Raw genomic sequence first — 13931 nt, 5'->3', positions numbered from 1 at the left:
GCAACACCTTATTTAACGTCTAGGATATTATGTTTCTCTGATTACCTTTGCAATGCCTCTCACCCCCTTTAACTGAAATAAAACTGGGTAAGCCAATAACCCAAAATTCGGTCGACAGACAAAAGAATATCGTCTGAGCAAATGGAGACAGCCTGGGGTTTTTTTCCTTCTTGACAATGTAGAATTATCATTTTGTTGCTCCAATAGATACGGAGCCAGAAATCTTTCTTTTCAACTCACCTTTCCATTGGGAAGCATCAGGCATGGCAATAAGCTGATGCACTCAGTGCGGAATAGTGAAGTATTTTATTCACACAGGCCAGAGCACCAGTTAGGATCTGTGTTCTAACCTTCATTTTCACATTTTTCCTTCTTTACTTCCCCCCCACACCCACTTTTTCTAGCCTCATAATTCCATCTTTCATAGACATGCATCTGGATTCCCTCCCAAGCTGCAGGTTCGCAGGTTCACTGCTGTGCCTCAGTTTTGCAAACTACTTTGCCAACTACCTACAAAAAAAAAAAAAAAAAAAAAAAAAAAAAAAAAAAAAACCAACTACATAAATATGTCCTATTTACTTAAAATTAAGCAGTTGTGGTGCAACAAAAAAAGTTCTCAGACCAGAGCACTATTAGTCCTTCACATATTTATGCCACATTTGAATCCCAGTCTTGGGTGAACCAATGGACCACATCAACATCTTTGGCAGGATTGTGAAGTGCCTGAGCCCTACGTGGTTTGCTCGCTGCTTGCCCGCCCTGCTTGGTGGAGTATTGTCTGCAAAAACTGGCAGTGAATATTCCAGAGCGTGACAGCCATAGTGCCTATTTTGGCTTACCCAAGCGGGGTTCTGTAAGAAAGGGAACATTCCCATTTTCCCTCCTTAACTTTCTGTGTAACTTGTCTCACTACCAAAAAAAAAAAAGTCCCAGCCAGGGGGAACTCTGAAAATCAGGCCTCTCAGGCAGGCAGGGGGGCTGGGACAGCTTGGTGGAACACTGAAATAAGGCACTTGCCTCTCTGCCCTGCAGAAAGAAGGTTTTCTACATCTCAGCCTCCAGGCAGCTTGGTCTACTTTAGCATGACTAACAGCCTATGTTCCAGAGATGCACAGGACCAGGGAGTAAGGATACTTAGTGTGGATGAAGACCTGTCCTCCTTAGGGCTCTTCTGAGTCTGTTGGCTCACAGCTCTCTCATTAGCTGTGAAGCCAGTCTTCCAAATCTGTGCATGGAAAACTGCCTTCATTTCCATCCAGCAGGACTTGGAATTGTTTGGGTGAGCTTGACCAGAAAAGTATCTTTGCTAAACCAAAAACTTGTGGGTTTTGGTGTTAGAAAGCAAGAGAGTGCCTGAGAAGTAGAACAATGGGCTTTGCCTGAGGAGTGAACTGAAGCATTGCCATGGTGAGGATTTGCAGCTGGGCTCCTTATTTTGTCATTAGCTGAGAGCCAAGGGAGCTCAGAGTTCCAGAGCCAGGTGTGGGCTGGGTGCTCGGGGCCTTTCCCCAGCTGCAGTAGCTGTGACACTCTGCTGCTGCAGAGGCTCTTTGATATGTGCTGTGGTAGCACTTCCTGCCTCCTCTGTGTAGCTGTAGACTTCATCTTGAGATAAAGAGCAAAAACCTGCACACAGCTTGTTGTTGGCAATGAGTTGTTTCAGGTCTGCAATGGATGGGGGCTGTTATGGCTGAGCAGTGCCATTTCATAGTCCATTCCCCATGTCACTGCCCACAGGGACCTGGCCGGGAACATGCCAGTGCAGCTTTGTGTGTATCAGGTACTGCCTTTGCTGTTCACACTGCCTTCTTCCAGGTTTGAACAGACCAGCAAAAGACATTTTTCAAAGCTGCATGTCTTATTCAGTGACCTCTGTCTACTTCTATTAAGTAGCCTTTGTGGTAGGTTGCTTGTTATAGATAGACCTGTTACCTACTGTGCCTCGAGTTGCTTTCCTTGCCAACACGGCACAATGAATGCTTTATTTGAGGGGCAGTGACAGTGAGAAATAGAAAAGGAGATGGGAGCTGAAAAGATCCGAAGTTAAACTGTCCAATGACTCGTACACTGAAACTACTGCCTTCTGTCAGTAGTCACAGTAGAGCTAAAATTTTCCTCTCTTCTAGCAGTCCTGCTTGTAGGCAAACTGTGTATCTCAGAATAAAACTCACTTTTTACAGGGTTTTGAGGATGATCCTTTTATCTCACAGGCAGATCATTACTGTTGGGCCTAATCCAGCCCTACATGGGTATATAAATGCTAAAGCTTACTTTGGAATAGCAGTCATTCATTTTTAAGAAATCCCAAAGATGGGAATCTGTATTGAAAATATTATGAGATGGATAACTAAAAATGATCCAACCAAAATTAAGCTACTGGTTTGTTCACAGACATTGCCCCCACCTTTCCTTCCTTTGTTCCTCCCTTCCTACTCCCAAGCTAAACATAGGAGAGAAGCTGTTTCTCATTTTAAGGAACAGTTTGCCCAATAATAGAAAAAAGGGGTCCCACCCTCTTTCAGTGAAGGGCAGATGCAATTTTCCCAGTCCTGTTTGCACATAAACTCTACACACAGGAAGCAATATTATAAAAAAAGACAACGCCGAACAAAACAATACGCCTCAGCAGCCAAGCACAGAGCAGGGATCAGTATCCTCCTGTTGCACCTCTGAGGGATGCAGCAGAAATCCTTTGAGCTTATGGTTGGTTGACCCTTTTCCTCAAGCGTTCATTCGTTGTGGAGCTGGCTGAGAGGAGTCAAGTCGGCAGCCCTGTGCTGGGAGCTTGGCACCACCGCGCTCGGCCCTTAAAGAGAGCATTGTGTTTAATCTCCTAGCATGTAATTCATTATTCCTGCATTTGCTTCCATGGCTGTGGGCACCTCACACACTCTAGTTACTCATGTCACTGGATGTGTTTACTCTAACAGAAGTGGTAGATGTTTCCACTACTCTTTAACTCTTTCCTCTTCCCTCTTCTGCCACTTAGCCTCATCCACAAACACCCTTTTCATCCTCCAGACTATGAATTACAGAATTCTGTCAGTTCTCCTCACTGCAGAGAAGGGCAGCCAAAACAGATCATGATCTTCAAAGTATTTTCATGCGTCTTCATCCAGCTGCAGATGTGTCAGCTGTTAATTGCAATAGGCTAAGGAGAGAGTAGACACCTTTGACACTTCTGTAATAGACCTCCTTTATACAGCTGCATTTGGCCTGTAGTTCCTTCAAGATTTGAGAAGAAAAATACCTTACAGTCTTATTTATTTAGTTTGGGTTCTGCAAGTAGAACAGCTGACAGTTTTCAGAGTAGCATCTTTTGCTTACTGGGTCATGCATCCTAGGTGCAAGAGAAAGAAAAATCTAAGGCATGCAGAGAATACAAATTGCACCTTTCCAGCTTTTATCTAATGGACTTTAAATGGCATTAAAGGAAAATTCAGACAGAAGTTTCAAATCCCAGGTTCACTTTACCTAGAGAGAGCTCAAAAGCTTTACTTTTGTCTCAACCAATGTAGAAAGTTGGGACCACGGGCACTGTAAACTGCATTTAATCTTGAGAGTATCCATTTCAGTTCCATTTCTTTTAGACAATTTCTGACACATGGCATCAGCAGAGTTTGCTGAGCCTTTTCCTGCAGTATGTTCCAGCTAAAATCCCCTGGCAGCAGTCATTAGGGTCAGACTCCCTTTCACTTTGACCTGCTGACAACTGAGATAGCACTTTGTTTAACAGAACACTGTAGAACTTCTGATTTTCAGTGATTTTGCATAAGATGCTTTCTACTGCACTCATGAGCCCAAGGTTAAGAGGAATTTAAGCTTCTTGAGAACAAATGTGGGTTATTTTTTTTGTTTTGCTTGTACAGAGCATTAACACTGGGAGGGTCTGACTCTAGCTTCAGCTTCCAGACATCCCGGTGTTGCTAGCAAGGCTTGACATAGGAGCTGAACTGGGTCTTTCCAATCCACCACGAGTTGTAGAGAAGCACTCATTACTTGAAGTAGGGCTGCCACAGCACCAGGAGCTCAGGAGAATGGAGCTGCTGCACAGAGACCACAGGTACTTTTGGATTTTGAAGAGGGCACCACTGCACCTATCATGTAGTTAATTTAACTGAACAAAAGGAGAGCAACAGGCACTTACAGTATTAGTCTTATTAAAAGAAGCTGGTAGCTGCCAGTATCTTCATTTTATGAAATGCAGCTGATTTCTATAACAAAATATTTTTTCCCTATCTAGCATCAGGTAATTTTTCTCCTGCCTCTTCTGTTTACTCTTCTGTAAACAGAACTTGAATTTGTAGTTCTGCATCTGTTGTCCTCCCTTTTATTTTTCTTTTTATTGGGAATATAAAGGGACTTCTGTGCAACTTACCAGTTGCAAAAACAAGTTCCAAGACAATTTTCTCATTGCTCTTTCTCTGTTGCTGATTTGTCTAGGAAATGGCCAAGGTTTTTTTAGCACTTAGTGATTACAAAAAGGTCACTGCTGTGCTTTTGTCTTCTCATATCAGATCTTAATGCTTACTTGGTGCTGGTTCTCAGACAGTTGAGTGGAGAGATCCATGCCTCTTCAGAGCAAGTCCAATTAATTTCATGTAACTGTCCCCACTCTCTGAGCTGATGAGACCAATGAGAAGGAGTATCCATATATGGGCCACAATGCCCACAGCATCAAAAAACTATTCAGATTTGTCAAATCTTTGGAGATAAGGCCCACAGGTGTTGAAAGATGTCTTTGATCAGAACTTCTTTCTCTGTGTGGAAAAGAAGAGACTACCATCTTGATCACCACAGCAGGTTAAAGGTACCTCTGTGGTTTCCAAATGCTTTCTTTCTGTGGTCACAATTGCATTTTTCTCAAGGCTGATTCTGCTGACTTGTGAAAGTGACTGTGACACTGTTTCTGAAGCTCACACTAAGCAATCCTGTGAAGGACGAATGAAGTCAGGGAAATCACAGAAGGTTTGCTTAGCAGGAGCAGTGCCTTTGCTGCTGGCACCAAGCAACAGGCTTAGTGCTTCTGGTTCCAGTGCTTATTTGGAGGAATATTTTTCCTTCTTCACTGCTCCATCAGTGACTGGTGCTGGTGGCATGGCTCTGGGCTATTTAATAGGCCTTGGAGAAATGGCTGTGAAACAAGTGGCAACCAATTAGTATAATTCACGTACTGGTGCCTGAGTTAACACCAACAATGAGAATCTGAAGCTGTTTGCAGCAGAGAAGTTCTTGAAGCACATCCAGAAAGTGTTAACATGCTGCATGCCAGGTGGTGAGAAGGTCACTGGGACAGAGATAATGAGCAGCTAGAAAAAAAAAATTCACATGGGAACTTTTATCTGCTCTAATTCTACCACCATTTCAGCTTTGTTCTGAGAATTGCTTTGCTGTAGAAGCTAATCAAGCTTTTCAAATACCTTTAAACACCAAAGTATAGAAGAATACACATTTATCACTGATTTAGCCTGCTTGGTTAGTGCCTCCCCCACCTAGCTGTAATCTTCCTCCTTTAAATAACTCCTCTGTGAAAGTCTTCTTTAAGTTGCACAGGCTCTGGTCCCATTAGTAGATTTCCCCTGTGAAAGACATGCTAGAAAGAAATGTGGAAAGATAAGAGACCGGCTTGAATATTCAGATTAGTCAGGGGCTTTTGTTTTCTGAGCTTCAGACTCTGCTAAGCAGCCTGGTTGACACAGCAAGAGCATAGAGGTAGTGCTCAAGAAGAGACCTTTGGTTTTGACCATGCTTAAATAATAGTTCTACAGTCCTGCCAAGGCATAGACAAAAATTGCTCCCTGCTTTATCTGTATTTAGATATCTTAGTGTTGTTGACTGATGAGCTGAGTAGACGTACATCAGAGGGAATAGTGGGCCCCAGTGCTGCTGTTTACATGGGAGTTCAAAATGGCAATCCTGCTTTTCCAAGCCAAAGCTTAATTTATACCAACCTCACTAATGATGCTGATGAAAGGTAAAGCCAATGTTTCTCATACATTTGAAAGCTGATCTCCCATTCAGAAAAGAGGAAACTGATCTCATGCACCCCATTTCAACACTGCATGTCTTGGGAAGTGTGAGTTCACCTACTTTTTATGTGATATCTGAGCTTATCCCCCTTCCATCCACCAGTCAGCCCTGCACACAACCTGCTACACTGAGCAAGGTCAAACTAAAGCCTCTGTCTCGAGGAAGCACAGGAATGATGGGAAAACATCAGTGTGTCAACAGGGAAAGATATCACAAGTGAGGGATGATAAAAAAAAATGGTTCTGATATGTCCAAGGAGGAGGATAAATATGACAGATAAAAACACTAAACTGTACTTGACACTATTCCTTTGACATAGGAAAGATAAATCTTTAAGGCAGCTGCATATCCTTTTTGGTGGATTAGCACCATTTCAGTTTGTGTACTGCATCCAAATATTTAAGCTTGAACACTTCTGATCCAGGACTCTGTATATTTTTTCAAGTGCTTACAATCAGATTATAACCATCTCTGCTGACTGGCTTCACTGAAAATCAGGCAGTCATGGAGCAATTGTTTCCAATATGCCTGGAAATATCACCAGAGCCAAGAAATTAAATCTTCATGGCCTTTTTGAGGGGTCCAAGAATGTTAGTGCAGACAGCCTGCCTACTTTCCATTGAATACCTTGGCCAGTTACTCAGAACTGGATGTGCCATAGAGGCCTGCAAAGAAAGAGGAAAAGGAGGTAGTTCCATCTGCAAGAGGAGGTGGTACTTACTAGTAACACATCACAGCCAATAATCTTACATCAACTCAGAGCTGGCTTAAAAATTCATAGCAGAGGTACTGCTGAGAATAGAACCCCAGCAGGACAGAAGTCAGGGCAAGCTGCAAAGCCTGCCTGAAAGACTAAGCAAATGCTTGGGGGTAGAGCTGTGTGAAGTTCCCTGTGTTAATGGTACTGCTCCACTTGACATATCAAGCAAAATGTATCTAAGAGTGCTTAAACTATGTTGGCACAAGTCAAAGACACTCCTTGGCTACCCTAAGACTCCCCTTAAGTCACACACAGAGGCTCTTTATGGTGCTGGTTGATACCTACATTCTTACATTCTTTGAGATGGGCACTGCTTTCCTCATGGCACGGGCATGACCCTGCTTGGGGTCACTGAACACATTATTTTTTAGAATTATATTTTTGTCTTGAAAGATTTTTCTACAGAAGGTGGTCCTCAGAAGAACCATGTTTTTGAAGTTGTTTTGGAGGTTTTTTTTTTTTTTTTGTGGTGGTGGTTTTGAGGTAGCAGGGGAGGAAGGGTTTTATCTATTAAGCTCCTGCTATGTTGTGCTGTGCTCCTGAAGAAGTTTGCATAGAGTGAGAAGGCACAAAGCTACATGCAAAGATCAGCATCGTAGCTCAAAACCTGTGATGTTTGTCGACTCGTATTTTAGATAGTTATTCTTACTAGGTGGTCTACAGATCCATCACTTTTAAGGCAACTGCAGGTGTCAGCTAAAAAATGCCAGGCCACTGTCTTTACACTAATGGGATCTGCACCTCTGTGGAAAGTCTTTTGGGACCCCAAAAATGTAAAACTGTTTGGGAAAAACTACTCTGGATTACTCACTCTTTCTGAGTCTTGTTCAGGTTTATTTTTAATGGCTGCTAGCTGGCTGTAGCAGTCCACAGAGCACGTTTGTAGGGAAATCAGTGTCAAGAGATGAAGGTACAAACCCCTCATTCACAGGAAGAGCACCTCAGTGCCAGGAGCAGAACTCTCCTGACTTTCTGTCTGTTCAGGTGACTAGGCCATATAAAGAGCTTCTATCTGACCCACTGTTGCTGGAAAATTTCTCTCTAGCAGTGTTGCTAATGCATAAGTCTCTTAATTTTCCCAACTTGGGACAGAGGAATCCTGTGCTGTATGATTTTCCATGTTCTTCTGATTTCCTGCTCACTTCTTTTTCAAATTCAGTTCTTATTTCCTATCACTTAGAATGTGCTTGAAGATATAGAAAAATTCTGGCTTGTTTGTTGATTTGCTAATCTTGCCTTTGTTTCTCCACAGAATCTTATGGCAAGAGCCCTGTATGACAATGTCCCCGAGTGTGCAGAAGAGTTGGCCTTCCGCAAGGGAGACATCCTGACAGTGATAGAACAGAACACCGAGGGTCTAGAAGGATGGTGGCTCTGCTCCTTACATGGCCGGCAAGGCATCGTCCCAGGCAACCGTGTGAAACTCCTCATAGGTCCCGTGGTACAGGACAGTCCTCCTGGCCAGGATATGCCCAGCTCAGGATTGATGAATCAGCCCTTCAACCACCAAAAGATCTACCAAGTGCCAAGCTCACACGCCTCGGCACGGGACCCTGTCTACCAAGTGCCGCCTTCCCACCAGAATCAGGGAATTTACCAGATACCTACTGGTCATGGTCTGGTGGGACAAGATATTTACCAGGTGCCACCCTCCATGCAGAGGTGTATTGATGGTCCAGCTATGGCTAACAAGGTGTGTGCATTTGCTTTTACTTCATAGCTCCAGAGCAGCTCATTTGTGCTGAGAGAAGTGCATGATTCAGGTTCCTCCCAGGCTGAAGCACATTTGGCCTGTGGCACTCTCACATTATATGTTCAAAAGAGCTGCTGCAGCAAGATGAACTCTCCCACTTATTAATGAACAGTTACATCATCTGCCCAAGTAATTTTTGTTTAATTAAAAATTATATACTGTCTTGCTGGAGCAGTCCCAGTGGGTCTAAACTACAAAGAGGAATCAGTGATTGATGTGACAAGGGCCATACTTGTAAGAGTAAGGAAACAAGAGGATGATGATAATGGGGGATGTTTTAATACTAAACCTAAAGCTTTTAAGAGTGCACTTGATATTTATCTAATTTTTTTGGTTAAAAGTGAGAACTGCAGCAGCTCCATGATGTAGCCATTACTGCATTATTGCATTATGTGGGTCCTCCCTTAGTCCTTCTTAAGTTCTCCCCATCTTCTGCCACTCCCTCATTTTACCTTCACAGGATACCTGCCAGGTACCCTGGTGACTGAAAAGGATTAAGGAAGATACCCAAGGAAGAAAATATTACAAAGCCAAAAAGAAATTCTTTCAGTTCCTCCATTCCCAGTTCAACAGCTCCAGATATCAGCATCCTCCTTACCTTTAGAGCTTAAAGCACAGCATTAATATCCAATTTATGAGAGTGGATGATGGCTCTCTCGGGAAGTTCTTTACTGGTTTAAACTTTCACCTAATTGAGATTGGCAAGGCCATCTGTTTTGTGGTTTTCCCCCACATCACCCACAAGTTAGCCTTTTTCATATCAGGCCTTTGGAAGACATCTTCTAATGATTTTATTTCCTTGTCATAATTTCATTTTCCTCGATAAGATGAAATGGATTTTTTGCCTTCTGAGTAAGAGAGAAAGATCTGTGAAACCATTCCAAGTCAATTTACAAAGAGGTTACTTGCTCAGCTTTACCCTAGTTATGCTTTATAGGCTGTGCAGGAAGATAATACAAGAAAATTGCACTTGCTGCACAGACAGAGATAGGAGCTTTGTTGGAGCAATTACGTGAGTTTTCTTGATAACTCCCATATATTTTCTCTCATTTGCTTCTTTCCATATAGACTACATACACTGTAATCTTTTCCAGGATATTCTTTGCCTATCCACAGTGGATACCCTCCAGAGTAGGCAGTGAGCACCTGGTAAATAGTCTGTTGATGGGGCAGCATAGAAGAGATCTCATTTTAGGGTATGGCTGTAGGAAAAATTTTACAGCACTGTTCAGAGATGCCTCAGCTATCAAGCTTGAGCACAGGCAATGCACCATACAGCAGATCTGCACTAAGGTCTGTAGCAAAGCTCAAGGAATGAGTTTGGAATGAGCACTGTGTGCCTTCGTTTTAGCACCTGGCTTGCCTAAATACTATTAGGATAGTTTGTTTAGCATAATGAATGTGTTTCTACTCCATACAGGAAGAATTTTCCAACTGATTTGAGGTTTCTTCTCCCTCCTCCCACCCTCTCCAGCTCCAGTGAAAATAACAGGACATTCTGCATAAACTTGTTGGCTGCTAGGACTGTGTTAGAACCCTTGAAACACTAAGAAACTGAAATCTTTGTTTTAGTCTAAGTGCAAAGTTCTTGTTGAGACACAAAAATCAGAAGCTGTGAAGCATCTGTTTTCTCCAAGTTTCTGCCTAGAAATTTTTCCAGCAACCTTGATTATGAATTTTTCTGAATTCATGTCACCTTTAGCAAGTTGTCTATTTCTCAGAGTTATGGCTTGTTTTCATTTAATTCCTTGCAACCCATGAAAGGCCAGCTTTGCTGCTCACTGTAAAATAACTAAACATGCATGTTTACAAAGCATTTCATCCTCAATCAAAGTAAATGCCAACCTGCTTAGCCCTAGCCAATATTTGCTTCTTGCTTTAGTCCTGACTTACATGTATTTAGCCCAAGAGTCCTTAGTCTCAGTATTTACTGTGTTGTATTAGGGGCTGGCAAACCTCATGGCAGCATCCTAGTTTGACCAGAGGTAGATATGTCTCTTGCTCCTTGGAGTTGCTCAGTTCTACACAGAATGGAGCCCATTGGGATTGAAACTGTGGCATGCAAGAGACAAGTTACTATTGAAGGAGGTGTCTGAGGTAAAACTATTACATTCTGTATCATCCTGATCTTGTTAAGCTGCTTTTTTTACAGCTACAACTCTCTGATAATGCCTTTGTGAAAGAAAAGCCTAATTAAAGGGAAGCACTTCAGCGCTTGTCTCCTTTGTGTGAGGAAACAGTCTGCCCTCCAAATCCTCCTCCTCTAGGGATCAGTAAAAACAATCCTTAATATTAAGAAAAGCTGGGCATCTTGAAGGTTTGAATTGGGGTCTCTTTGCTTTGTCTTCCAAAATGAGTACTATCTTTTCTCAGACTTGTGACACCTGCTTCAAAGGCTTAAATGAGCCACTCTGCCTCCTTCCATCAGCAGAACCAGCTGGTCAGCAAGCTGTGTATTTTGGTAGCCATAAGGATGTTGAAGGGTTCTGCTGCAAGATCTTGCTGCATGCAAGTCTTCTTCCTTCCCACATCAGGAGCTAGAGAAGAAAACTGTGTCCTCTGGACACCAGTCTAAGGGGGACCAGCAGCAGTTTTTGTGCTATCCCTTTCTGCACGTGTCTGCTTGCTTCCCTTGTGCAAACGCGTGGCTTGGCTGCCATACAGGTTTTGCAGGCAGGGTTTAGGAGCTGCTGCCAGGCAGGAATTGTCTAGCCTCAAGCAGCAGTAAATCAACAGCAGGCATGTTATTAAGCTGTGCTGAGGTAACACATCTCCTAAGCCAGCAAGGCAAAGCGAGTCAAAAAGGAGTCCTGAGGCAAGTAATTAGCGTGAGTGATTGATTCTGGCCAAACTGGTTGCTGACAACAGACCTGTATGGGCTCCCTCTATCAAATAAAAATAGCACCTTCTAGAAATCGCTCTACCAATGACAGAGATAAGGAGGGGTGGTTTAAAATTAGCCTTGGTTAGCCCCAGGCTTTTGCAGCTCTGCTGCAAGTTCAGTCACAAAACAGTTCCACCCAAAGTGTGGAGAGTGTCTGAGGAGCATAAAGAGGTGGAAGCCGTGTCTTATAATTTATTCCCTCTTTCTGTGCTCTACCTTGGAACTTACTCTCTTTTGCTGCAGCCAGCAAAAAGAAAGAACCTCCAGACAAATCTGACTTGCAGGAAACCTGGATTTTATCTTTGTCACAGAATTCTGCATGGTCTTGAGTGGTGCTTTTGCATCTCGTCAGCAAAATATGTGGGTTAATTATGAGGGAACTCATTCTGTACAGGCTGCTTTGAGAACATCCTTTGGGAAAGGTGCCGACAAAGCACAAAGATTCTTTTGCACCTGTGATTAATCATTTGTTCACACCTAAGCTGTGAAGTAGGGAAAGCTACACATGAGAAAAAAAAAAAAGTCACTGCCATCATTTAAACACTCATTTTTTGGTTCAGTGTTTCCCCTAGCTGATCTGTTGTACTGTCCCTGCCATCCTGAAAATAGCATTGTAACATTGGCCAAAAAAATTAAGGGAATTATTTCCTTGTTGGAAAACAGCTTTCTATAGAAACCAGTAGCTGTCAGGAGAGCTGTTGGTCAAGGAAACCCTGCACAAAACAGATTGAGATTGATGTTTGACCAGGGAAGAGACCAGACTGTGGGAGTTACCAGCCCTGAACTACAGGTACCACAAGGCACGGACCAACTCAGGCAAATAAAGATTAATGCCAGCTTGGAACAAATCACCTTTTTGGTTTGTTGGTCTGTTTGAACTGGAACGCTGTGGTTCAGGAAACACTCAGATTTATCCACCTTTTAAAAGTGGATAGAGCGGAATAGGGAAGGAACTCATCTTCATACCCGGCCTATTTCCAAATATAAATGTGTCCTTGAGAAATCCAGGGTTTCACACCCCACCATCCTACTATCTCTGCCTTTATCAAGAGGTCACTGCCTTCAGCAGGAGGTTTGGGTAAACCATGGCTATGGGAACGAACCTTGTTCCCCGGGTTTTATTTATGTTAAGAGTCATGCTGGTTCAATGCACGAGAAAGTAGAAACACCACCCCACAAGCAGCACCACCCTGACAATTCTGGCACGGACTTCAGTAGCAGGAGCCAGTTAGCCACATTATGACATTTTTCCTTCCAATTACACAAGTACTGTCCTAGCTGGGAAGAAACAAATGGTTCCTTATAATGTTAGTTCCAGAAATAAGCCCACCTTTACATTATTGTCTTATTTTCCTTGCCTATTTTCACATTTATGAAATGAGAAAGGCATTAAGCACAGTAAAGAGTTATGTGACATTATTTTGTTATCAGAAAGAATGGGATCATATCTAGTGTTTTGCTGTTTGTTGGTAAAATGTATTTACATACCAAGATAATGTCCCCATTTACCCTCAGGCCTGAAATACCACAGTTTCCTGTGATGGGGTTTCCATAAATGGCCCCAACAGTGATCATATAGTCCCTCTTCTCTTCTGCTTTCACATTACAAACTCTACTTTGGGGATTTGTATCTCTCGTAACAAAATATTGCTTCTGTGTTAAAGTGCTGAGCACACAGGAAGTTTGCTGAGTGCAGCGGGAATGGTAACACATACCTCAACACTCAGAGCTCGCTTTCACAAAGTGGGCTCTAAAGGATGAAAATACTTCAAGTTAAATGCAAGCTCAGTGGTTAAAACAGCACACAGCTGTTTTCTTAGGCTCAGGAGTTTCCCTTGTAATTTTCCATGTGACGTGAATAGGAGAACAACCATTTTACTGATAAAAAGTCAGTGCAGTTAATCCCTCATCCACAAGGCAGAGTAAGCAGTAGTTAGTCACTGATGTGATTTGTAGAGAAGAATTTCAAGAAAAAGACTGCATTTTATTAGGCTGAGCAAATATATGAGCTCAACATTACTCCCTGTTCCTCCCTGAACACAGGGCTCTTTTTCATCAGTTCTATTTGTAGACCAGAGGCATGCAGTTTTTCCCCTGGAGTATCAGAAAAAAAAGGCCAGTCCTGCAATCTTATCCAATAACCAAGGTCTCCAGGGACAGAAATGTGTCTGCACAAGAGCAGGATCAAACCTTTGCTAAAAATAGTAAAACAATCGTAATAGCAATAATAAAAGAAAAATGAAAGCTTATGGGTTCTTTCTTGGTGGTTAGAAACCTAATTGAACCTTTGGTTATGTCTGAAACAAAACAGCAAATTCAGGTAATCTAAATTGCCCTCTAAGTACTAAAAACTAAGCACAGCAGCAGAGCTTTTAAAAAAAATTTCCACATGAGTAGAAAGAAAACTGATTATTCAGAAAGTGAATCTCATCATGAGGAGGAAGTGTGGTTTCTGGAGATAGGAAATGGGGAGATGAAGACAGGTTGCTGGCCATCAGAAAATA

General features: G+C 42.5%; 1 protein-coding gene across 3 annotated transcripts in view; it reads left to right on the top strand.

Moving 5' to 3' along the window:
* Positions 1-13931, top strand: part of NEDD9 (neural precursor cell expressed, developmentally down-regulated 9) — a 74402-nt gene that overhangs the window by 44146 nt on the left and 16325 nt on the right. For all 3 annotated transcript variants that reach the window (XR_011002020.1, XR_011002013.1, XM_068199479.1), the window contains exon 2: positions 8043-8483. Coding sequence is in view for 1 of the 3 variants with exons in the window: in XM_068199479.1 (XP_068055580.1) it covers positions 8043-8483 (441 nt within the window). In the remaining 2 variants the exon portion in view is untranslated. The remainder of the gene's footprint in view (positions 1-8042; positions 8484-13931) is intronic.

This window comes from Anomalospiza imberbis, chromosome 1 (genome assembly GCF_031753505.1).
Source record: "Anomalospiza imberbis isolate Cuckoo-Finch-1a 21T00152 chromosome 1, ASM3175350v1, whole genome shotgun sequence".
Taxonomy (NCBI): Eukaryota; Metazoa; Chordata; class Aves; order Passeriformes; family Viduidae; genus Anomalospiza; species Anomalospiza imberbis.
Note: the sequence above shows the minus strand (reverse complement) of the source record. Positions and strands in the feature narration are given on the sequence as shown.